This window comes from Photinus pyralis, unplaced genomic scaffold, assembly GCF_008802855.1.
Source record: "Photinus pyralis isolate 1611_PpyrPB1 unplaced genomic scaffold, Ppyr1.3 Ppyr1.4_LG4, whole genome shotgun sequence".
NCBI lineage: Eukaryota > Metazoa > Arthropoda > Insecta > Coleoptera > Lampyridae > Photinus > Photinus pyralis.
Window position 1 is genome coordinate 2,609,183 of NW_022170511.1, and position 26,520 is coordinate 2,635,702.

At 36.0% G+C, this 26,520-nt stretch overlaps 2 protein-coding genes across 6 annotated transcripts in view; both read left to right on the forward strand.

Moving 5' to 3' along the window:
* Positions 1-4,783: 4,783 nt before the first annotated feature.
* The window catches only part of LOC116167761 (proton-coupled amino acid transporter-like protein pathetic), a 28,134-nt gene continuing 6,397 nt past the window's right edge, over positions 4,784-26,520 (forward strand). The window contains exons 1-2 of one of the 5 annotated variants that reach the window (XM_031483255.1): positions 24,122-24,245; positions 24,293-24,449. Coding sequence is in view for 1 of the 5 variants with exons in the window: in XM_031483254.1 (XP_031339114.1) it covers positions 4,802-4,860 (59 nt within the window). In the remaining 4 variants the exon portion in view is untranslated. The other 4 variants (XM_031483254.1, XM_031483258.1, XM_031483259.1 and 1 more) reach the window with 4 other exon arrangements.
* On the forward strand, positions 13,835-19,802 carry LOC116167760 (proton-coupled amino acid transporter-like protein pathetic). Its single transcript, XM_031483252.1, has 8 exons — positions 13,835-14,087; positions 14,220-14,296; positions 14,533-14,646; positions 14,700-14,850; positions 15,547-15,668; positions 18,713-18,797; positions 18,854-19,311; positions 19,369-19,802. The coding sequence occupies exons 2-8, from the start codon at positions 14,238-14,240 to the stop codon at positions 19,790-19,792; spliced, it is 1,413 nt and encodes a 470-aa protein (XP_031339112.1). The 5' UTR covers positions 13,835-14,087; positions 14,220-14,237; the 3' UTR covers positions 19,793-19,802.

Consider the following 26,520-nt stretch of genomic DNA (forward strand, 5'->3'; position numbering starts at 1 on the left):
TTCTCTTAGTCTACCGTGTAAAGGCCATCAATCAAAATCTACGGCCGTGAATAATCCTAATTTAACTGTTGAATCTAAGCCATTGATTAGAGATCGCCAAATGTATTCGAAATCTATTGAATTTTTAAACTTTGAGAATAACAACATTTTGGAGGAACCAGCCCTCTAAGGAGACCATCCTGTATGCTTCCTTATACTTATTACCTAAAAAACGCGTAACACCCTAAAAACCACTCTACACCACTTTACTTAAAAATTTAACCTTATTCAAGGACACCCGTTACACTGTGTGCAGGACAATGGCTGTTGGCCCCACTATATTCTGGATTTTGTAGCAAAATGATTCAAAAACTTACATGTTTTCAGGTACGAATGATTGTTTTCCGAGACCCAGAAGGAGAATTTGAAAAATATCGCTTGGGTTTAACGAAGTGACAACCCTTTTTGTATAGTGAGAACCATTGTGCATTTTAGCAGTACTGTCATACATATTCCGGTTTTTGTTTAGGACTTTTAATGAACTGAAGGATTGTTAAAGTCGTAGACAAATTCAAAAGCCAAATAGCATCATTGATAACAGTCAAAAAAGTCAAAAAAGTCAAAAACAAGCAAGGTTTTCGCTCCCAGTGATTTGAGAAAAACCTATAGAAGAAATAAATGCTGGCACCAATTAAACTTTTCCGACAAATAAAGAAAATATCTACCACCCTATATTTTCACAGCGAAAAACGACAGCCCGCGTCGGTAAATGTAATTGTTAAAAAATTTATAACATGCTACGGGAGTTAATTGTGATTCAATTGTGCACACTGAATCATTGCCAGTTAATTGCAAAGCTCGTAGGCAACCTCCAGACAAAGACAATATCGGCAAAAAAATTCTAGCATATAATTAAGAAAGGTTCAGTGCATATGGTAAAATAAAGGCAACTCATGTGGGCGACTACAGGCGTTTAATATACAGCACTACCGCTGATATTCCATTTCCCATACTCAAGATTTCGCGCACATTTTAGTTGAAAACAAATTGCTATAAGTTGGATTTACTGGAAGCAGATCACCAGATAAGGGTTGACGAATCACGAATTCGACAAACAGCTATCATAACTTCATTCTCAGTAAGACTGGCCAAATATGCAAACCCAGCGAAATAGGTGCCATTTTGGCGTTGACTCAGTTGAATTTTTAAGATAAGAAGATATCAAACCACTCGGAGATTAGGTAAAAGTAATCAATGAATATCCATTACCGCGATTACGCCGATTCTTAGAAATAATGGGAGACGCATTATACACCAAATTGAGCTACACAACATAACACCAGCAATTCGGTTTTTGTTGTGTTTGTAATTTTCGCTAAAACGGTTGTAGCTTTACATAAACTGCACCAATATAGACAACGAGCGACAAAGTCACTTCCGGTTGATGAATATTCCCCAAAATTTAATCAATTAGTCCCCTGACCATTGTCTACCTATTGCTAAAAAACAGAATTGGAAAATTCAAAACCGTTAGTAAGTTATGGTGTCCAAAGACAGACGGGCGGACAGAAAGTCCAAAATCATAAACTCGCTTTTTGTCGCTCGTTAATAAACGTTACTGAACTTTCTGGAACTGTTACAAATCATAATAAACTATAAAACAATGAGCGGATAAAATATGGAACAAATTCATTTAAAAATCAGGTGTTGGGTTTTAAAAAAATGCTGGCACGCCCCTATCAAAATTTTTTCTGGCGCATTTTTCGGACTAAAGTGAAAGTTTTACAGGTTGCGTCACGAAATAGATTTTGGTACCTACCACAATATTAACTGCATTTTCGAATTATTTTTATTATGCGTAGACTTTGACACAGAAATGGATTTAAAACAACCAACTGTGATACCAAAATCTACTTTTTGACGCGTGCTGTATATTTGTGTTTGTGTTTTATTCTGGTTATCTGGAAATGGTGGATGAAACTCTCTTCCTAGCAAGTATATCAAGGTCTACGGAAATTTAAAAGCACAGTAATGGAAGCTTTTAAATAATTATCGCAGAAAATATGTCGAGTACCTATCTTTATCATCAGTAGATATGTAAATATTTTGCACTGGATATCAAAATTATCCTTGTCCATACATGATAAAAGTTCATAATGATAAATTTTCTGAATTGTTTAATGGAAGAGTACTCAGTTCATCAATTTTCATTCTTGTATTCAGCAAAAAGTTTCTCGAGAAACAGCGTGTCACTCTTTTTCACTAGCTCTTTGGGTTTCCTACTGCTAGTCAATATTACATCAATGTCCAAAGTATTCTGCACACAAAGACTACAATTAAGTATAGTAGGTGTGCCAGATCAATTGATTAGGCACCTACCTCAATGACAACGTATGTGTAACCTCTCTATACCGACACTTGTGGATAGGGCTTAACCAGTTATTCAGCTTAATCCATTGTTTAAACAGATAAAATACTTCGAGGGGTTACCGGTACATTCTAATTTAATGAAGATGGAATTGATCATAACCGACAGTTACTAGTAGTGCTGAATATTATTTACTCAGAAATGCAACACATTTTTAATAAAAGTTGATTGAATAGTAAACAACAAAATTGTTGCTTGTTACATAAGCGAATTGCTTTCCAAATTAAGATTGGTGGGCAGATATCAAACCTGGAACCTGAACCATACCCCATCCGCAATCAAAACAAATTCCCCCAATAAACATTTCATAGGTTAAATCTCTTTGTACTACGTACCCATTCTGTTTGTACACTGGGATATCGAACAAAATTATCTGATTTATTTACCTACGTAATTGTTATCATCAATACCTACCTACTTAAACTTTCAGATTTACAGTAATTAATTTATTTGATCAAATTAAAAAAATGTTTACTTTCCAATGTCAATCAGGTTTCTGTACAAACAAGTCAGATTTTGTTGAGTCAATAAACTATCAAAAACGTGAGATATACTGAAATGTGCAGAAAAATTTGGAAAAATTCTAGTAATTAACCTAGTACTAACAGTCTATGGTCAAATTTCACATCACTTCCAGGCTTAGATAGAAAGAAAAGGGGCAGCGCTGAAGTGCTTCTGTATATTAACAAAATGTGACATAAATTCATCAGTGTTTTCTCTTTTTCTACCCCTTCCGCCACTTCTTTTAAAAATTTGATTTCACGACATTTTTATATTACCTACCTTCCATCTCGTCCATAAACCGTTTTTAATGATTCTATTTTTTTATTTTCAGTAATTTATAATGTTTAATTACGGTAGAACCCCATTTTCATTCATATTTGTCCTTTTGTGCGGTTTGTGTTTCAATTTCTTTCAAATGCATCGATGATTCTGCAATTTCTTGTTTCCAATTTCACTTTTCATTTCTTCTTTTGTCTCAATGGATCTCCATTTGCACAATTCTTCTATTTTCGGAGCATTGTTCTTTGCTCTATCATACTTTACTCTTTTTTTCTATTAAAATCTCTCTCTATTCTTGTATCGAATGCTCTTACCGAAAAAACTCCACAATGGATATCGTTATATAAATGTCACAGTATAAAAATGTAGCCTGGTTGAATTGGTTTTCCAAATAAATGACATTTTTGGTGGAAATTCAAAAAATAAATGTTTCAACCGCGATACAAACGTGGTGCGTTTTCTTTGCGTTCTATGGACATTGTTTCTTAATGGGTTTCGAAAGCCTCTCGAGCCGAAATGTGTGAACTATTTATTAAAAAAAAGTCAAAATTTTGTTTCAAGAAGAGACGCCTGTTGCAAGGAGTCTAATAAAAATCACTGAAGAATCATTGCGGAAATCTTTCCCCCATCTTCATTTTAAAATGTGCGAGAGATTAGCCGAAACTTTTGACAATCCGACATACAATACTTATCCCATTTCCTAACTTTATTGTCTTAACTTAAGGGACGAAGGTGGATGTGCACCCTTTCCGGGAAATATGATGTTCTAGAATCTAGAGGTTTTTGTTTATTGTATAGACAAATTAAATCGTGTTTAATTTAACGCCATCCAGCATCGACGTCGAAGTGATAAATACCGACATTTGTGCTCGTGTGTTATACATCTACATGTTATAATTTTGGGTACAATTGGGTAATAAATAATAACTAACTGTTATAAATCTATTTCCGGAATGTTATAGATGCAATCGTACAATTGTCAACTTCCTTTTTTAGAAATCTGGCCTCTCGGAGGCATTATTACAAATTCAGTATCATAGTTGGCGGACGGACCTGTTAATTTATTTCGAGTGTCCAATTAAATTAAAAATTCGAATGTCCAATTAAGCGCGTTGTCAGTCATAATTAAACTTACATTGCCAACTATGACGCTAGATTCTTTGATACGCTGGATATATTACTTTTTTTATTCCTCCCTGAATCCTGAATTTCTTCACTTACCATATCACCCTTATTGTCGGTTACTTTTGGTTATCATTCTCATCTCTTCCGTATCTCCATCAGTGTTTATTATTACGACTTTACTCTTCAGAAACATCACTCGATTATTTCTGCGCTTTCTGTTTCTGAAGAATTCCACCTCCTGTTAAAATTGAATAATTCTAATTCAGTCAGTAGGCTAGAAAATTGGGGACTAAATATTAAGGTAATGAAATTTAATATGTGACCATGAGAATATAAAATAGCGAAATAACCTTGCAGGAAGATCCTAAAAAGCGATACACTGACTATCCTTTGTACCCAACTGTTTTGTTTCGTATTGTATTGTATCAGGTTTGTCACAATATGTAGGTAACATCAGTTTATTTTGGTGATTTGAATAGGTTCAATATGGGTATTGAAGATCAGGAACAGTCGGAATCCCTACCACTGAAAAGGTCTGCCCCTAGGTGAGTGTTTAATTTTTACCGATCGCACAACCCAGGATAAGTTTTACTGGACTATAAGCACAATTGCTAAAATAAGGAGTCACTTAAGATGTAGCCTGATAAGAATGATTTAAAGTTAAAGGTGAAATAAGCTATCTGGCCCCAGATGGGTGGTGCTCATTAAAAAGACTTGTCATTTTTCCCGGAACTTCATCTGGCAATTAAACAACATTAAGGGTAACTCTACTTGGAAAGTGCAAATGCTTGGGAGATCGATATGCGATTTTCTCCAGAGGTAAAATTTACTACCTCGCTGTTATTTGACTCGTCCGCCGCTTCACACTCCACAAGAATTCGAGGATGCTGGTAGAGGAGACCCGCATGGGTTCTCCTTGCCTGTACTAGGCCAACTCCTAGCCTGGTGCTGTACCATATGTCATTACTCTCCCATCTACAATGGAGAGATGCTTCGCAAATGTGACATGCGTCCTCCATCTTCTACGGGTATGTCCCTTAGTTGAATAGTGCGGTTGTATTTTTCGCATCAACTATCAGCTTATAAGATAATTGTAAAAAAGAGCCAATCTAATAGATTAAGGTGCCGGTAATTTTAAAATACGATAACTTTGTGATAAGGAGTTTGCAGGATATCGCTTTGAGATTCTATAATATTGTTGTCCTAATGACTGTATTAAAGAATATCGACGAAATCAGTGACATCAACCTAGTAACTGTTATTCATTGCACTTCCTCCTTGATTAGCAATTTGTTACTAACGAATTAGCAACGAATTAATGTACTTGGTATTTTTAATTTTGTGTGCATGTTAATTTAGTATTTCTTACAAACACCACTTCACTTAAGAAAAAAGCGCTGCAATCAATTTAAAGGTCGTGTACTTAATTAGTGCCTAATTAAATCCTTAATTAATAAATTATTATTCAGAAAGTAATATTATACATTATTTTGAGGTCCGAAGGGATAAGTAGATACTTTATTTCCAAATATTTATGATATATGAAATTAGGAATATATCTTAGATTTAATTCAAACTATCTAAATATTTTTAATTAAAATTATGCATATTTGAATTACGTAAAAAAAGTATTATCAACACTGACAATATTAAAATTAAAAATATCTCAAATATTTTAAAATAATTATAAACATTTTAGATGTTAAGCATCCAATTTTAGTATAATTCATCTGATAATTATTACGTAATTAAATTGAATAAAATTCTTCATTATCTAAAACAAAATGTGAAACTCATATGCTTTTGTGTCGAATTATCTTGCAGAAATGATTTTGAGGTAATTTTTTAAGAAGTACCCAATTAAACTGCTCATGTTTCATGTCCCTATGCACAGCCCCTTTAGAAAGATCGCGTATCTCATATCTGCAAAAAGGAAAAATTTAACTTGCTCACGAGAGACGAGGAAATATCTCAAGTGCGAAGTGTCGCCTACTCACAAAGGAGAAATGGAACGTCTGTATACGACATACTTCAACTTGTGCGGTTATCTCCAGAACTTTTGAACATGCCGTATTTGTTGGTGGGATGAAAGGTTAACGGTGAATATGATGAATCGGGAGATTTGAAATGGGGTGTATACAAATGAAAAGTGGAACATCTAGGCATTTGTTCTTCGATCAAAATGTACACAACCAAGATTAAAAATGTCTTCCATCATTGGCAGTCGGGGGATGTTCCTTGAATGCTAAATGCGTTACGTTACCTCTCTGTATCGCAAGGGATCATGGGTCTCCTTGTTGGGCGCCACGTTCGGACTTTATTGTGGTATTGTTGCAGAACAGAAAAGTAGAGTTCCGATAGCACTGATACATAAAAGGATATAATTCTGCAACATATCACCTATATGCTAATCTCCTCTAAGGCGCTCGAAATGTTGCAACATTATCTAATCTTAACTAAAAGTGGATTACGACTCAAGGCGAATAAAACAGTTGCAATGTGCATCGCAACAAAAATTATTACGTTCACTTTGGGCAAAAGTAACAAAATTATCTTGAGATAAGCACATTGTAAGCTCAGGCAAAGTGGGTCGGCGGAATATCGGGGTTCTGGTGCACTAACTAAAATAAAGAAAAAGGGAAATGTAGTAATAGTAAACCGGATAGACGCCACTTAGCCTTTAGTCAGTTTCAAAAGAGAGGACAGAACACTTACCAAAAAGGGGGAAACAAGGCAGACTGAGAAATCCTTGTTTTGGTCTTGATAAGTTACTGCAGGAATTTTGTAGCCTGAGGAACACGAGATTATTTAATAATAGCTCCCAGTTTAAATAATAATTTGGTATCTGAACCCCATGTTCCAAATGTTTCCTCGACAAAAGGTAAAAATTCGTAGCTCTCTTTAATTTCAATGTAATTTTCAAACGTTCGGCGGTAGCCTTGTTAACAACGATTTCTTATATGTGTTGCACGAACGGTATCCACACAGGTGATATTCCATACTAAAGAACTACCTTTCTTCCAAGCTATCAATTTAATACTCGGTCGTTTACCATCATTTCGAAATAATCCACAAGGTTCCAGTATAGAAGGAATGTCGGTTGACACAAAAGCACTTTTCCTATCATTTATGTCGAGAAAATCCGCCATCACTTTTGCAACGTGGGAGACCATATGTCCCAACCGATCAACAAGTATTCGTATTCCACAAACACACACATGAGGTTGGCAACTCTCTGAACCAATCCTTAAAGACACGGCGATTTGTAAAACATGTTTACTTACAACGGTTCTTAAATTTGCAGAAGGTAAAGCAGTGCAATGCACCAGATTCATGTTCAGATGTAGCAAGTACAATGGTTCTGTGTGGTGATCCATGGTGTTGGTGTTCTCGGTTAAAAAGTGTTCCCAATTTTGTTGAAAAGCGTGTCTATCTGATGGAAAAACTAAATCGGGAAGTTGTGCTACCTAAAAATCCAAAGCTTCCATTTTGCCCTGGATCTCAAAGTCTGTCAAAAACGGATAAGATCCGACAATGGAAGCAAAAATGAAAGGTAAAGACAAATCAGATATGGCATAAACTCGTAGACCCCCTAAAGAGACCCACTTTTTCCTTAACGCAATTTTTGTGGAAAGCGTGACCCCTTAACCAAAACAAGTTCCACATTTTCGTCAAGTACGAAACTTTTGAGATCGTGGCAACACTGTGACGTTTTGACTCTTATCTTGTCGAACTTTTTGGGCTCCCAAATGCACAATCTCGACAAATCCTTTGCTTATATTAGGTTTTTAGTAATCAAAATTCTTAGAAGATTACTGAAATACTTATTCCTATCAAGTGCTGCGGTCACCTGCCAAAGTCTATAATCAAAGTGTAATTCAGTTTCTAAGAAATGAAGATTGATGAAGAAATGAAGACTTTTATTTGATTTCCCTTAATTCCCATAAACTTCTTTTAATATAAGCTAAGGCTAAGGCCTTAGTTTGGAGTATTCTCACGTCTGGATTAGAAACGTGGAGTATGAATAACAAAAAAGAAAGATACTTAGAAAGCTTTGAAATGTGGCTATGGCACAAAATGGAACAACTAAAGTGGACAGAAAGAGTAAAGGATGAGGACGTTTTGAGAAAAGTGGGCGAGGAAAGAAGTTTTTAAAAATTAATGTGAAGGCGGATAGGTCATATTTTGAGGCAAGACTGTTTGATGAGAAGGATAATCGAAAGAAAGATCAATGGAAGGAAGGGAAGAAGAAGAACAAAAACTGACTATTAACGAATACAATGGGAAGTAAAAGTTACCATCAAATGAAGCAGGAGGCTCAGGATAGAGGAAACTGGAGAACCAGCTGCTATACCTGTCTTAGGGCAGTTTCGGTTCCTATAGGATTATTTTCCTTTTTCGAAATCTATACAACATGTGGACCATGACCGTTCGTCGTTTTTTCGAAATCTTTTAAAGAAATTGTCTTTTCTAAAGCAAACGAGACAGGCTCATTCAGGAATTGAGGGGTCACTTGCGTCCATGGACAGTTGCGTCTTTAAAATGTTTTTCATAATGGTGACATTACCATTGATAATAGCCATTAATAAAAGTGACATTGAAATTATTCGCAATCTAGTGTTGCTTAGCACAATTTTGAACCCTCAAATGAACAATAGTATTTTCGTCCTTCAGAATTAATTATGCGGCTAATTTGCACATAGGTATAAGTATTTATCTTTTCTTTTAATGTTTCAGAATTTTTGAAACTTTTTTGCTACATTTCGTACAAGCTAAAGACTTAATTATAATTTGTCTCCAGAATACGGAACAAATTTGACGTGTTCGCCTATTTACTTGATAACTTTCCGGAAACCGTTTACATAATATAGATTACTAGTTAAAAAGTATTAATGATAAGTTTGCACTTTATAAACAGTAGGCATTTGTTTTTTAAAGAAAGATTAAACAAGTTTCTCAAACATAAAGATACTTATCCACCATGAGGCATTTCTCTCGCAGTTGCTTCTAATGCTTTATTAGGAAAAAACTGCACAGATTATTCAACAATGCAACTTTTTAAATGGAATCATCAATCATCTAAAAACACGATTCCAACTCAAATGCAGCTTTCACTACTTGCTTTGCAGAATATTGTATCCAGTAATGCATGCGAAATAAATCAAAATTGTGTGAATTCGGGACTAGCTGCATAGGGGTTAAACGTTTTAAATATTATTACAGTGACTTGCCCATAATTTCAAATTGATAACCATAGTTGCCCCAAAAAAATTCTTCTCTTTAAACAACCGCGCAGAGTGACTCATACACAGCACAATCCAGAATAATTCCTGTTGGGGTTTTTTATTTGGTCTTTTATTGTCCATAAACTCCAAACCAATTATTTAAACTTAAAACCACGGGGTGAGTTAATAAAATTACTTATATAATTTTATTTAAACTAAAAAAGTGGTTGGGTACAAGTAACAGATGATAAATAATATGAATGTGTCTCTGCACCATTATCTTTGTATTTATAGTTTTTACCACGAGGAGAAGCTTATTTGTAAGCACATAGTTACAAGTGTATTACATTAGCAAAAATATGTTATTAGGAGTTTAAGGAGGCAACCGATTGATGTAAACAAAGCTATTCAATAGAGATAAGGATAATAGCAATTCTAAAATCGTTTTTATCGTTCATTTATTTACAGTAGCTACTATTTTTTATTTATTAAAAATGCCGACAATAATAACACATCGATGTGATCAAATATATATATCAAATAACCGTAGTGGTGGATGAGTAAAAAAAGGGGGAATTTGGGCAATGTTTGAAGTGAAATAATAATATATGCGTTTCCTTTTTTTGAGAGGCGAAAGATACTAAGTACGACCCTGACATATTGAATGCGCTGTAAACGTGTTGCCGCCAGCCTGGCGAGCACTACAGCGTAGTAGATGTTGTTTCCCATTGACTAAGTAAGCGACTTCGGATATGCGAAGAAAAATTGCGTAAAGGAAAAGTACTTAACCGTCCGATAGTCGAGCGGTGTTAGCCAATGAGGGATTGGATAGGATTCTTTGATTAGTCCAAAAGAACCATCTTGCACGATGAAAAAAAGGCGAGAAAGGGAGGGATACTACAAAATAGTCACGTTGAGAGTATCAAAGTTAGGGGGTACTCAAATGCACCTCCCAACAGAGCTTTGGTAAACGTTTACACAAGTATCTTGCGACGACTGTTCCACAGACTTCAACATCTTTAACCTATTGGTTTAATGATACACGCCCACATTTACATACCTCAGTAATAGTATAGAGGGTGTTAGACATGAGTTGTGTAAAAAAATCGAGTGATAGAGGGGAGTAAAAACAACCCCTTCTTGTTTAATAATCCGAGACTCGAAAATGTTTTGTTTGGAATCTACCCTTACAAAAGACCCAAAAGTGTATTTTTTAAATTTTTTTCTTTTTTTTATGAAAATTCAAAAATTCAAGAATTGGGGGGGGGGGGCAAGATTTTACCAATATAATTGTTGTATAAACAACGTTATGTATACGTCATTTCGGTCTAAACAAATAATGACGGGAAGTTAGTTTGTTTTATTTGAGTTTGTATCTGAGTCTAATTTTGTAAATGCGTAATTCTTGTTTAAATTTTATCGCTTTTAATTTAAATAAAGTGCTAAGGCACATCAGAAGGTCTTAAGTTGTTCCATACTACTCCGGTATTTACCTTACGAATAAGGAAAACTGCAGGAAAACCTAATTCGGAGTAGCCGGCAGAATGCTCGAAACTGGTCTAAGATAATTCCCCTCTCTGCCACAGATGAAAAATGAAGAATCACTTAATACTTAGCATTGTCTTGTGCAATACCCGTAGTTGAACGATTTGCAATTGCTTCGTAGATTATTGTAAAATAAAATTTTACATTTTCCAAGGATTTAATAAATAGGTAAAAAGTTGGAATTAAAATTTTGAAATAAATTTGCAACAAAAAAGGGACACAAATAGTGTTAATTAAATACACAAAAGAATAATTGTAGGAAAAAAATTAGAAACAAAAAACTGGTTTTTTCTCAGAAAATTGGTGGTTATTTATACTTAACCACTCAAGACACCCAAACCCTAGTCCAAACCCAAACCAAACTATCCATCTAATTGTCACGGGTTCATAATCATAAAAACACATACAATAAAAAGCTACTCCCTTTTTTAACTACAGGCTAATATCTTTAAGAATCCACAGATTTAGATTTTACTTAATAAATTTTTAAACGTCAATGAATTTTAACCCTACAGAATTTCTTCTTAAAGAACCCTTTAATGTGATATAAATACATGAATACTACGGTACCTCGTAAACAAAATGTGCTTGTAATAAGGTCGAAACACCTCCTTACATCGACAATGGTAATTAAGATTAACTCATGGAGCTGCAGTTAGGAACCCATCCGCCGGATAAGTATTTCCTCTGCTAATTGACAAATGAATCGCTGCCTGCAGGATGAAATTTTCTCGTACTTTTTTTATCAGCTTTTTTTGTAACTAATCTTTACCAAGACAAGATAACCTCTTTATCTACCACTCTCCGGCACCTAAGACTTCCTGAATTACGACGAGAGATGAACGATGGTACATCGGGACGCTATCTAGGAATGACGAAAACCCTGGTTAAGGTGCGTGAACGATTCTCCTGGTTGAATTGCAAACAAGATGTGTAGGAATGTTGCAAAAATGTGCAGTTTATGCCAATGAGGCAAAACAATGTAATTAGTCCATTTGAAAGTAGTCATTGATATCGCAGGTCCTTTTCCAGGAGACAACTGCTAGAAATAAATATATCTTGGTAGTAGACCATGGACAAGTGGACAGAAGCATATGCTCTACCAAATCAAGAAGCGACAACTGTGGCAGACGTTCTTGTAAAAGAACTTTTGTCAGACGTGGAGTACTCCTGAAACTTCACTCTAACCAGGGACGAAATTTTGAGACGGTACTATTCCAAAACCTGTGCCAACTATGGGTATTCGTAAGACCAGAACCACTTCTTTACACCCGCAATCGGGCGGAATGGTACAACGCATGAATAGCACAATGGGGAAGTACCTGTCAAAAGTTACGTCCAGCTATGAGCGTGATTGGGATCAATATCTGCACTTGTTCTTCATAGCGGTGCAGGAAACTACCGGACATAGCCCAGATTCCGTGTTGTTTGGCCGTATGATTTAAAGTTTGGTGCAAGACCCGGAAGAAACTGTGGGGAACGAGTACGTGGAAAACCTGCGTTAGAAATTGGGTGCCACTTATGATAAAGTTCGCGATAATATGCAGTTAGCTCGCGATAGAATGAAAGTACAGTATTACGTGAAGGCTCAAACTGGTGGTTATCAACCTGGAGATCTGGTTTAGTTGTAGATGCGGGTTACCCCCGAAATTACAAAGACCTTGGGAAGGACCGTATAAGTCGTAAAGAGAATAAACGACTTAATATTAAGGATACGGAAACTACCACGAGCAAAACCAGTGGCAGTGCATATAAATGGGTTGGCTCCGTACGCGAGACAAAACGAGTCCGAGGAACAGGAAGCAAGTGAGACCACAACAATCCACTTTCGCGGAATTTATGGCACATTACATTGGAACGCAAAGGACACGCTTTGGTGTTGTCCGTGAGGAATCTAAAGATTTGTTCGAAGCAACAGTGGCAAATAACAATTTCTTCAAATGAATAAAACCAAAACGTGTAGCGTGTGGACCAAAAATCTTTAAACTTCAGATGCAGACAGACCGACATACAGTGCGAAATTGTGCTTGGCTATTTTAGATTAACTTACATTCTACCATAGGATTTCCGTTAAACGCAAAGAATCGGAAACTTTTCTGTGCCTGCGCAATTGGTTACCACATATTATTAGTAGTATAATTGATGAAATTAGGAACAATTCCACTGAGAGAAGTATTAAATAAGAAAATAAGACTGTGAACGACCGAATGATTGATGAAGTTATCACATTGAACACAATAGCCTTTATCGATCTTCTCCTGCTGCCCACAAGACCAATTTTTTTTCTTCTTACAAAATTAGAATGGCAGGCTTTAAAATACACGAGGGGTTAGTAACTCACTGAAAGAATTCGGACTTTACGCCCACAATGTAGGGGCTACTTGGAATTAATGCACCCAATACGTGTCAAAGTATTTAAACAATGGAATATCTAACTAATGAAGTAGGTAACGTTTATGATAAATCACAGGAAAAATAAATACGTATCAATTATGCATACAGGATGGTAGTGATAAAGCTAACCAATTATAGCTCATTTTTATGGAAATTGGCAGTAGGCTAAGTTCCTATTCTAAATGCCCTAAAATTCAGCGATTTATTCTCAACACGTTGAGGTTATTTAGACATGTCGACAACAATTAATTCAGAGAAGGTCATGGTACGTTTTGCTTTTGATATACTTCATTCTTTCCTTGGTTTGCACATGGCAAAGTTCCTCAAACGAGTTGTTGGTTCTTGCTATTAACAAATTAAATCGTGCAAAATATTGAATTAATGTCATTGAGCACTCAAAACTTATCAGAAATCTCCCAAAATTTGTTATCAGGTGCACTTGTGCAATAAAAAAGGTATAGTTTCCCCACCCCCACCAGATAAGGTTTGAGGCATGTCGCTATAATATATAAACAGTATCAGCTGAACGATTAAATACATTCTGTTAAAGTGCGCTAACTTAAAAAAATTGTTTTGTGAGTGCACGCATAAAGTTAACTTTGCGCAACGTAAGTACCTACCTTTACTTATATTTTTTTTTCGCAAGCCAACAATCACGAATTTTCAATGAACGCGATTTTTCTCACAATCGTAACAAATTTAAATGGTTGAGACAGAGCTGCTAATTAAACTTTTTCCAGATTATTAATAAATACGACATGTCTAAAGAGAATAAGAAGTACCAATCAACGCTCACGATCGACGATTTTAGCTCAACGTAAGTAGACTTTTTCTCATTTTTGAAACTGCGTCTTTGGGTAAATTGCGCTAGTTAAGCACTAAAAAGGAAGCGTCGCATTAACAGAAGCCTCCTTTTTTGAGAGATTATTGTCAATATACGCGCTAATAGATTAATTGAACCCAAAATTCCGCACCTAGTTTGAGATGCCACTATCTTGGCATCAAGAGCCGATAAAGATAACGCGAAGATAAGCGTTTTTCCTTTTTTTGCAGAACTAAGCTAGCGACACATGAAATCACCGTACCGATCGGAAGTAAGGAGTCCATTAGCGAAACGGATTCGTACTACAACCCCTTTGAACATAGAAGTGTTGAACATCCAAACTCGTAAGTTGCCAGCTTTTGGCGTCGGGAAAATTTGCTAACGTTGAGCTTTTTAGAACGACTGGTGCGCTCATTCATTTACTCAAAAGCTCACTTGGCACCGGAATACTGGCTATGCCAAATGCCTTTAGAAACGCCGGGTTAATTTTTGGGCTCGTCGGTACCTTCGTCGTAGGATTACTGTGCACTTACTGCGTTCATATTCTGGTGAGTATTACGTACCCGAATACCAAAACAGTTGACTGAGCGGTGAGCCCAATCAAATTAGATAGTGGGATTTGGATTTAATTAAAATTAAGTAGAGATTGATCTTTGTTAGTACCTACACAACACACTCGATCACCTTGTCTGGCCAACCCTTTCAATTCGCATACCAAATTGCTACTTTTGCTATTCTGCGGATTATATTCCTTTCAGTATAAAGAGGTGTAAATTTACGAGAGAACCCGATAAGTGTGCCTCGGGAGGCACAGAGATCCAGTTTAATAATGATCGCACTCAAAAATGTAATTGGGTTAATAACCGAGACTGAAACAAATTGCCATTGATTGATCAGCGCTATCAACCACGCAAGGTTAAATGATACTCGTGCAAGCAGCACAACCAAGGTACTCTGATAAATAAGAATTTCATGCACGATTACACGTGTTTAATAATAAAAAAAATTGTTCCCAATAGCAAGGTGTAGGTTGATTAGATGATAATTTGAAGTGGCCCCACCTTGGTTCGACTGCCCTATTAATGAACACAATTTTAATTTTGTGTTATTGTTGTTGGAATCGGAGATATTGTTCGTTCTAATTTGCATATATTTACCGCTCGAAAGTAATCAATGTTGCAAGTGATCAAAATTGAGTTGACCGTTGAAGAAATCCAGGTCGTAACTTGTTTGTTTTGTCACAGGTGAAGGCATCGCACGCTATCTGCCAAAAAGCGAAGATTCCCGTACTGGGATTCTCAGAGACTTGCGGTGCAGCATTTGAATATGGACCCAAACCTTTACGAAAATTCTCCACAGCTGCCAAGTAAGTATTTTTTACATTCTAACGTCCATTGTATAGTCTTGCACCATTCACGAGACCTACTTAACGTCCACGAGTTTACGCTTAATTCTGAAATTATTATCTATAGTAGGTAATTGACTGCTTGCGGAAGAATTAACCGGCTGTAACTGGTATTTGAAAAAATGTCACTATCAGCACGATCGCCTTAGATTCGTTTGTTGACAGCAAGTGCATTTCAAATTACTGTCACGTTTCGGAGTGCAGACATTTCAGACTAGTAAAAAAAGAGGATATTGTTTAATTGTTGAAGGCCAAGGATAAATGGCATCACGTTCTCATCACTTAACTCAGTGTTACTTTTGATTAAAACGGCGATATGTTATTGGATCGCGTTTAACTTGACATACAAAATATGCAAATTTCACTATCTTGCCTTGGCCTACCGGCCCCTTGTTGGTCTTTGTATTTTTATAGCATTCGCAAAGCAGTTTTCTTCGCGAAGTGAAAGGTTACCCTTTGCAGTAAAAAAATGCTTAGCCGATTTGACTTGTGCAACCAATTTGGCACGTTTTTTTAAGGAACGACTATTCACTACTCATCAAACTCCTTCTTGGTAACTTAATTACATGGAATCTTCATTTGATTTAATTTGGCAAGGTACCCTTATTCCCCATAATCATCCTTCTTCAGAACAATTAAATGTTTCTTATAAATGACCCATGGGGCCAAGGAAAATGTTTCCGAGGTGCCTTCATAAAAAATCAAACATACAACAATTAATTTAAATAGTGTTGTAATGGGAGCATACCGAGATAGTACATATTTTTTGTGAAAGGTACTTCATTGCAAAATGCCTCGGTTCCCCGAGTTCTGACGGGGTGCTCCCATAGGAATCCCATAAAAAATCGTGTATAAAAGGCACCTCCCCCAATATACTCTGTTTGAACGTTGTATTCTGTGTGAAATCGTAAATAAACACTACACATCACTTTCACCTTGGTAGGGTTGGTATTTTTCAAACAGGTGGTGGAGCGGAAGTCTAGGGAAGACATTTCTAACGTCTAACACCCGAAAATTCTGATTTTTTATAAATGTTTTTAGAGTTTTTAACTTAAAGCATTCTATGCCCCAACTCCGATTCGATCCAGAAACCCTCGTTGACGTAACCGAGTACTGATTCCCTTTCTTCACTATAGTCTCGAGAATCGTTATAAACTATAGGATCTTCAGGGACATCTAAAGGTTGGTACATCGGTTTTCTTACGGTCCTCAGAATATTAGTCAATAGGATCTTTCAGGTACTAAGAGAATTTGAGGCAGGAGGCTACAGTAGAGAATCTGTTCGTATATTTCTAAATGGCTTTTGCACAGGTTTTTTAGTTAGTAGTTTTAGTAGTCGATTAGATCCGATTTAAAATTTGAAGATGGTGAAAAAAGGTCCCATATATTATTCTATTTTTAGCACAAAGTCATTTTAGACCTATTATAGAAACTTCTGAATCTAACTGCAACCATGCCATTACGAAATAGAGCCCGTGACATTCAAAGGTGGAACTGTGGGAAAAAATCTCAATTCTTTAACAGCGGAATTGTAAAGTACTTGAGTTGTTTGTGACACTTATTTCACAATGCCTGTTTTGTGGAGAATTTTATTCCCAAACACATAATTAATACTGATAAAACAAGCTGCGTATTAGTCGCATATTACTAATTATTAATAAGTCAAGGACAATATCATTAAAGGTAATTGCATATTTTGTTCTATATCGCTATATTATCATCTCGTATGCAACTTATGCACTTGTCTGCCTCTTGGCATGGAAAAATGAACTAAGTTGTATTTTTAGGCCCACCAGGTTCAAGCTGATTATATCTCGCTCAAACTAAGGTCATTATATAGTCTTGAGATACCTCAGAGCCTTTAAGTGTTATCAGAGTAGAGTTTTTACGCTCTTTTAGAGTGCCTGACTTTCCCAGTCTTTAAGTTTGCAGAGTATTTTTGAATGTTTCAGGATCGCTACATTGCTCCCCATCGGATTCTTTAAGGTTCCCAGAATCCGTAAAATCCAAACCCGATGTTAAGCTGCCCTTGTAATTACAAGACCAGACGGATCCTAAGGTACCTGAGAGCCCCAATTAGAGTGTTTTGTAGAGTTTTACCCTTTTCACACTTTTTAGAGTCTTATGGACGCCGAATTTATTGACCGTTTAACAGAAGTTTGTCCTTTCGTCGAATAAACTAGGGATACAAGAGGCGCGCAAAGTTATACAAAAACTAGTCTTATAGTATCTTTTTCGGAAGAAGTATCGACGAAGTACCTCTCCTCTGGTAGATTCGAGAGACAAAAGGTGTTAAAAAATCATTAGAGACAGACAAAGCTTCAAAAATCTCTCCAGAAGAAGAAAGAATATGTTCTAATTATACTCATGCCACCATTCCTTGCGTAATATGTATACTTTTGGGACAATTCACCACAACTGTTCGTGTGGTGCAAGAGCTATCACATCATTATGTACCATTCATTCAGCTTTTGTTTTCGAAGACCATAGTTCCCACCATTAACTGTTATCAATATTCCATAGAAATTTAAAATCCACCAGTTGCTAGGATAAATGTTTGGGTTGAATTCAAAATTAATCCAAAAATATTACATACGGACGACAGCATTTAGTTAAAAGTCAATGTCAAAATTAAAATAAATAATAAATGCTTACACTTTTCCAATTAGTTACCTAATAGCGCAACAAAAATTCTATTTGCGTTCAACGTCACGGTTCGCAATGCTCAATAAAGATATGCATAAGCTAACCTGTAACCGTATGTTAATGGCCTAATTAAAATCGCTTCAATGATAGATCGGCAATGAATGAAAACTATCATTAATTACAGGATCTCCATTGTTAACCAAGTTGACCTAATGCTTTATGACTGACAGGAAATTTCCTTGTGGAATTTCGTGACGTATGAATGAGCTCAGTTATCCTTGTGCATCAATGATTAATTGCATTAACCATTGAAGCTCAGTTTCCATTTACAGGAATTCAGGAATTTGTTTTTCTTTCAGGTACACAGTCGATATATCTCTACTTATCACCTACTTCATGAGCAACTGCGTTTACGTGGTGTTTATAGCAGAAGCTCTACACGGGGTGAGTTATGATAACTTCTTTGCGGTGCATCGTAAACATTACACTCATGCTTTCAGGTATTTAACCAATGGTTTCCAGACAATGGACTAAGTATAAGGATGTACATGGTAATGATAATGGGATTCCTAATAATATCGGCGCAAATTCGCGAACTCAAGCATCTAGTGCCGTTCTCGTTCTTGGCCAACGTGTCTCTAGTTGGCGCACTCGGCGTTACTCTCTACTATATGTTTTTGGAAGTCAACCCGGTTTCATCGCGTCCCGCATTCGCCTCATTTTCGACATTACCGATGTTTTTCAGTACGGTAATATTCGCAATGGAGGGTATTGGTGTAGTTATGCCGGTTGAAAACAACATGAAAAATCCCCAACACTTTTTGGGATGCCCCGGCGTGTTGAATGCTGCAATGACGAGTGTTGTACTGTTATACGCTTTCATTGGATTCTTTGGATATTTAAGGTTTGGGGAAGATACGCGGCCTAATATAACACTCAACTTGCCAATGGAGGAAATGTAAGTGGCAATCTAAGGCGAACTTACAGATGCTTACTTAAAAATTCCATTTTTCAGACCAGCGCAGATTGGCAACGTGCTAATACCAATTTCCGTATTCCTCACCTACAATCTGCAAATGTTTGTACCTCTAGATATTATTTGGCGAAAGGGATTGTCAGACAGACTTCACGGTACTTGGAGAAGACATCTGGGACAGATCATTATGAGATGCCTATACGTCGCAGGAACGATCGCCGTGTCTGTGGCGGTACCCAATCTGGAACCAATTATTGGACTGGTTGGTTCTGTTTGCTTTTCCACACTGGGAATTTTAGTACCGGCGATTGTGGACACGGTGCTCAATTGGGAAGGAGATTTAGGTTTTATGAAATGGAAGCTTATTAGAAACATCATATTGGCCATATTTGCAATTTTCGCTTTAGTTTCGGGCACATCACAAAGTATCGGTCAAATAATAAACCCCCCGGCTGTGGATTAGCGGAATTAGAGATGTTAAGTTTATATCTCATCTCCAACCTGATCTGCTTACATAATCCCCATTGTTAATAGCTTTAGGAGATTAACATGTGATAGTATGCATTATTTAGTGCCATGCGTAAATTGGGAATGCTGCGAAATTCCCAGAAACCAAAGTAAAATGCAATATCGGTAGCTTTAGGGAATTACAACGTTGATTGTGTATGTAATGTGATTAATAATTAATACACCTAATTTAATTACCTTTAAAAGGTAGAGTGAGATCGTGTGATTTCAGTAAGCGTTTTTGGTTTATTGAAAGAACGTCTTCGAATCGTAGTTTTAAGCTTCCATGTGTAAATAAATACATTTTATTCTAATTGAAGTTTTACTAATTTTAGAAAATCGTTACCTAAAATAACAACACCCTAGACATAGGATAAATTCCCTAATAAAAGAACCCTCCTGAATTTACACCCTTCCCACTATCCAAATGAACTCTATAGAACCATACCTTCTAGCTACGAGTAAGTTACGTAAATTCATCGTTTTTGTTCAGTTTTCGAAAATATAGCAAAATATGGACTCGATCGAACCGGGTGATCAAATGCCTCACTGCGTTTGATATGAGAAAAGATGATATTTTAAAAATCTTGAAAATTACGGACTTTATGGACAATTGAGCCGTAATCTAGGCATGGCAACGCCGGAACTATGACTAAATTCGTTCAGTTTCAAGCTTCAAGCACGGATTCAAGAACGTAATTTTCGTTTGTGCCATGTGCGAAACACTAACATTTGTGTAGTGTATTTTTTCGAAGCAGTTGCTTCCAATTCCAATTCCAATCCTTTTTATTTTTTCGGTTGCACATTTTCCTCAGCATTAACTCAGGGCTAAGATGTGTTTATGGAACAGTCTCTGTAAAAAAAAAACAAGTATAAATTGTGCACAACTCTTGTGCAGGTAAAGTGCATTTTTAGTAAACCGAAATAGTTTAGTAAATGGTTCGGTTATAAGATGTTTACTTTCTAGTTTCTTGGTAGATGATTAATGGGGAGGAGGCTCTTTACACATAAACATTTAAAGGCCGCCTGGCATACATTCAAAATCCTTCGACACTCAATTCTGCAGATATTTGCACTGAAAGCTTTGGCATCACAAATAGATATGTGTCGTCCTGAGGCCTGACGTTTCACTTGCCTTTTATGAGTACTCTCTTCCGAGACCTTTAATTAGAACCCTTAAAAGATCAAATTAATTTCTAATGGAACAATCTAGGTCTTCTCCGGGTTAACGGAGAGACCATGGCTACTACACCACCCCACTTATTCAAGAGCTTTCTGCTTGAACACTTTCACGGTGTTTGGGAACTTTCCAGTTATGACGATCGCGTATCCCGTCCTTCAGAGTGCGGAGGAGTCCCTCTAGTACCTTAAGTCTAGTGTTTAGAAATATACGGAAAAAATAAGTCCTGAACCTGCAGATTGGAACCTTCCGATGGTAAAACATCCTGCCGGCAAAAGTTCTAGGGTGTAGTTTTTTAGAACAGTTGATCCTTGTCTTCAAGGATAGCGAGCATATAAGGAGCGGGAACGTTTAGAAATCAGTGTGACTATTTTTAAGGAGAAATTTGTTAATAAACCAGATATTTTTTCACCCTAACTTTCGGTTAATATTTTTTCGACTGCGGGAACTTACACTAATCTATATGTTCCAATAATCAAGTTTAATCCCCTTTTGTTTTTTTTTGTAGCGAAATATAACCCAGCGCGTTTAATTAATGTGTTCTTGATCGAACACGACTCCATGTTGATGCGAAGAAAACGCGCGTATTTCACAGGGAGGTTCTCTAGTTCCACAATATTTCTTTTATGGTGTACTAATTGACACCCCCTCCTAGAGATTTATTGATTCACTCGCGGAAATTTTCTGAGTTGGAGTTTCCCATTATGTCTGAAAAACACCCTTAAGGAATACCGCAACAAATTTATTTACCGATGAAAACTACGTGGTTATTCCTTGGTAGTTCCCGACCGGAATTAATATTTTATTTTCAAATGCACCTTTAAACTTCCGTAGTTCAGACGCGAGATAATCAACACTTTAAATTGAAAACTAAATAGCCGCACTGATGACCAAACTCGAGATGATTCATTTTTATTTTCTCTAAGGGTCACGCACTGGTTTAAGTACGTGCTTAACGAATTCCTAAAGTTTTTCCTTAAAACCTATTCTATATTAATTAAAAAACCCCTACAAAATGGTTTTCTTTAATTATTAATTCGTTAATTCCCGCCTACGAAACAAGCAAGAGCCATTCCAATAAATCATTCCCAAATACCACTAGGATATGCTATATTGCAGTTTCCACGATTTTGATGATCTCATGCCGAATTCGCAATTGTAATCAAATATACTTTTCCCTAAGAATTAAATTTTACAAAATCTGACTTAAGACTAATTAAAAGAAAATATTGTCTATAATGTTATAGTTAAATTGGTCAACATTAATTCTTTTCCCCATATCTTTTTAAAATAATTTGTATGTGTAACTAGAAATCTCCTCATAAGGCAGGAGAAGACCGTTGGTCGAAACTAGTCGCTTTACGTCCTTTTATAATTAAACTTGGTATGGGGAAGGTTTTGTGTTTAATTTAACGACTTTATTTTAGCTCAAATAATTTAAAACTTGACACTTAGAATTTTTATGCTCTCTTCTCGTACATCTCCGGCATTCGCTACAAAGCAGAATCCTCCTCCGTAAATACCAAGGAACTCAATTACACAAATTTTGTTTAATACCCGAGATAAAATCTTGGACACAAATAAAATACATTTATGAACAAATTTTTGAATTCTTTTTTGATGATCGCCTAAAAAATGTTGTGTGCACCTTGGCCAAAAGTGATTTGTTAGGCCTCATCTGAACTGCAGCTTCGGCCAAAAAAGATCACTTTTACGGCCTTGGTACACAAATAACTATTATCCCACACTCAGGCGTGGTCGACGTAAATAAACAAAGAAAATCTTAAAATTACTTAATTTTTCATAGAATATTTAATCTGGCCGTAACGACGGTCGTTAAAAGTTAGCTAATATGAAGTCTGGCAAAAAGTATTAAAATTCAGCGATATGAATTCATTTTTCCACATATTTTCTTCATTCTCTATCGTAGATTAGAGAAATTACAAAGAAAAAGCAATCTAATTATGTATTATGAGAAGGATTTAACAAGAACTTGGGGGGAGTTTAAGGAGAAAAATACAACAAATGCAACAAATTTTTCCGATACGCGATTGAACTTTGAAAGGCCAACGAAGAAACGAAAGGCTAACAAGAACAAAAAAATTTTTGGAAATTTCAGAGGGGCACTAATGAACTAGACGCGACGAGGCGGCGAGCATTAAAAGGACTTTGAGAACTGGAGAAAAAATGAAGAAGGGAATTTGGGAGGTTCTTCAGCAGAAGTTTTGGTATACATACCTTGAAAAGAATTTTTTTGTTGAACGAAACATGGGAGGAATTGGGAAATTTAGGATAACTTGATGATTACTCTGTTTTTAATTATGCCAAATCGGTATTTGTTTCGAAAATAGACTGAAAAACACTTTTTGGGTGAAATTGCACTTAGAGTTGTATGAGAATTTTCGACCTACTTTGTTTATAGTCATTTTGAAAGTTGTACGAGAATTTACTTACTATTAAGGCATATTCGTTTTGCAATCTGTTAGCTTATTTAAAATATAATTACAATATAAAATAGAGTACCATTTCCCATAATAATTCCTTTCCTTCCAATAAAGAAGTATTCAATTCATGAATACTACCGAAGGTTAATAAAATGAACCTACGACCATATATATCGTAACACGCTAGGTACTTTCTCTACAATTTCAGTAACAATAATAGTGCTGCCAAATATGTCTTTTTGTATTCAAATGTATCCTCTCAAAGCAGAGTAATTACTCTCAACTACACATTCTGGCGATCGTCGTTTGAAATCTACATAAGTGCAAATGTGTGTGGCAATTTTCTTTAGGTATAATGCAGGGTGCAACATTGCGTTGTGGGCGGTTAGTACAGAATTCCTGCCAATCTGCAGCCCACGATGAAAGTAAAGCCTTTCTATTTGAATTGAAATTACATAAAAGTATTTGATAGATGCATTTGTAAACATCGGATTTGGTTGCCACTTGGCCATTGCTTCGTAACCCGAAATGTGATTTTACATAAATAAATTAGATTGCAGTATTTTTTTGTTCCAAGCAGGTGACATTTTTTTTAATTTTTAGAATGGACGTTTTTTTAACTTTTAGGTTGAGGTACAGCTTATTGTAGCATTCTGTTGCATCGTCGTTTAGATAGTTGTTTGGACCCTGTTAGAAGATGCAAGGTTTTACAACTTTTGGGTGAATATACTCAATTTGCAATTTAAATTCAAGGATTGTGCTCATTTCGATAACCGTGGAAAAAGGTGCGCACCGAATCTAATTGTACAAGTAAGCGCAATTTAAATTACAGGTAGTTGCGTTATAAATCGAAACTTATAGAGTGTAAAATGTGTTGTGGTGCACAAAAAAAGGTTACAATCTACCTGTGGATTGTAAAAATTATAGCAGCAGCTTAAACGTAAACTCGAAGAATAACATTCTGAATTCGACAGTAACAGTTGTTACAGGTAAATTTTTCTGTCCGTCGCCTTTACGGATATCTCGTCTAATCGCTTTAGGAATAAAATAACATTAGCATGCATGTCAACGTATGTAACATAACTTTGTTCACTTGAGAAAGTGTAGTAAACAAGTGTTAACCTTGCTTTCTATTGAAACGTAAAGACACCCAAAATTTCTTATTCACCGTCAAGGCATTTCGTCGTTAATATTTGGGCAGAGTGCCCCAATCCAAACTTGTAGGTAATTAAATTAATCGTCAGTTCCTATACTGGACAATTTAACAGTTACCGAATTCATACCTTGGCAAAAGAATGGAAGATTGATTCCAATTTTTTCGAAAAAAAAATGCTGCTTTCTGACCAGCTTCAAGGTAACCGCGCAATGACAATGATAAATGAAATTTTTTATGTTTGTTCCCACGCGTGTACGTAATTTATAGCAAATTTATCGCACTCGTCCCGTGTCAGATCGCTTTACTGGTATGACCATCGATTAATAGTTTTTTTTAGCTTCCTAACTATTACGATCGCCGTTTTTTGGGCATGTCAAAATTTTATCAAATGCCGAAGTTTTACATTATTTTAAGCAGCTTTCAAAGAATACAATTTTTTCCGTCTGAATGTACGTGCGCACATTGGCAATTTTCCGAGGAAACGGCTTGACGGATTCGGTTCAAATTTTGGATATGTATATTAGGCATACGGGCTGGATTTTGGAAAAAATTTTGGAGCAACGCAACGGCATCGAACTTGTTTTTTTCAAAAATCAACCTAAAATTTTGATTCATCTAATTTTGCCAGGTTTTATTACAAAAAATCAGAGAAAAAATGTCAAAGTTAAAAAACGCGCCAAAACTAAATTAATTCTAATTAGGAATTACAATTATTAATTATACGTTGCCCTGTGATATTAAAAAAAATAAAAGTAATAGATCATCATGAGCAAAAATTTAAAAAAACCAGAGATGTTCGCAAGCGGTTATCCATCCACGTACTGACCCGGTCCGACATCAGACGAGAACCGGTGTTTTATTCAACGTGGTATGTTCGTGCTAAGGGAAACAATTATAGAATCTTTTCTTAAAAAAAGAGCACACGAAAAGGATGAGAATTTCGCGATTTGGGGCTTTGAGCACTTTTGAGCACTATGTACCAATAAAAAATTTACCCTAATTAGTAATCGTTTAAGATAATAATACACAAATTACAATTCTCTAAGGCAGGGGGTTTCCCAAGCTTTTTTTATCACAGGGCCTTTAAAACTTTAAATTGCAAAAGCCTTTGCGACCCTAAAAAATTTTTCGCACAATGTACAGACAAAGTAGCCTATTTCTATTATATAAAAAAATTGCTAGCAAAAATGCATGAATTCAAATTTAAGTCACTAATTTAAGAATTTTGGCACCAAAAGTACAGTAAAAGTGATACAAAAAAACAGGGCACAAAAAAGACTAAGTTATAAAAAAAATATAGCAGCTAGTTTAGACCACTGCTTTCTGCTTGCTACCATGGTGTTGCATCATCTGATTCACCAATGGGGTAAGGATCTCGTGCCTACCGGTATTTTTTCCCAGTCCTGGCATTAATATTATTAGCAGGAAAATACGCTCTCGTCATTTATGTTTGCATAATGACTTTTTAACTCGTTTCTATAATTCAATTCGAAATTCTATGGTCATGGAAACAGGCCGCGATCCTAAGAAATCAACACACGACCCCATTTAAGGTTGCGACTCCGATTTTGGGAACCCCTTCTCAAAGAGGACAACAAAAATTTTCCTGTGGGAATTTGAACAATTTAGTGTTTGGTAATAAAACGGCACATACAACAAATTAATATGACTTTTGGCAGTGTGTATTAGACACAAAGGATGTAAGACTGTCAAAAACGATTTTTTTTGTTAAACTTTGGTTTTGAACTAGGAAGCTGCTCTGTCAAGAATTTGGCAACTAAGTTAATATATGGTTTGACTAATATAATAAATATCGAGGGTCAAGTTTTCCTGACTATGGCTGTATATTTCCTCTGATCCTTCAATCTATCCAATGGTCTCCATTCAGGGACGTAGCAACAGGA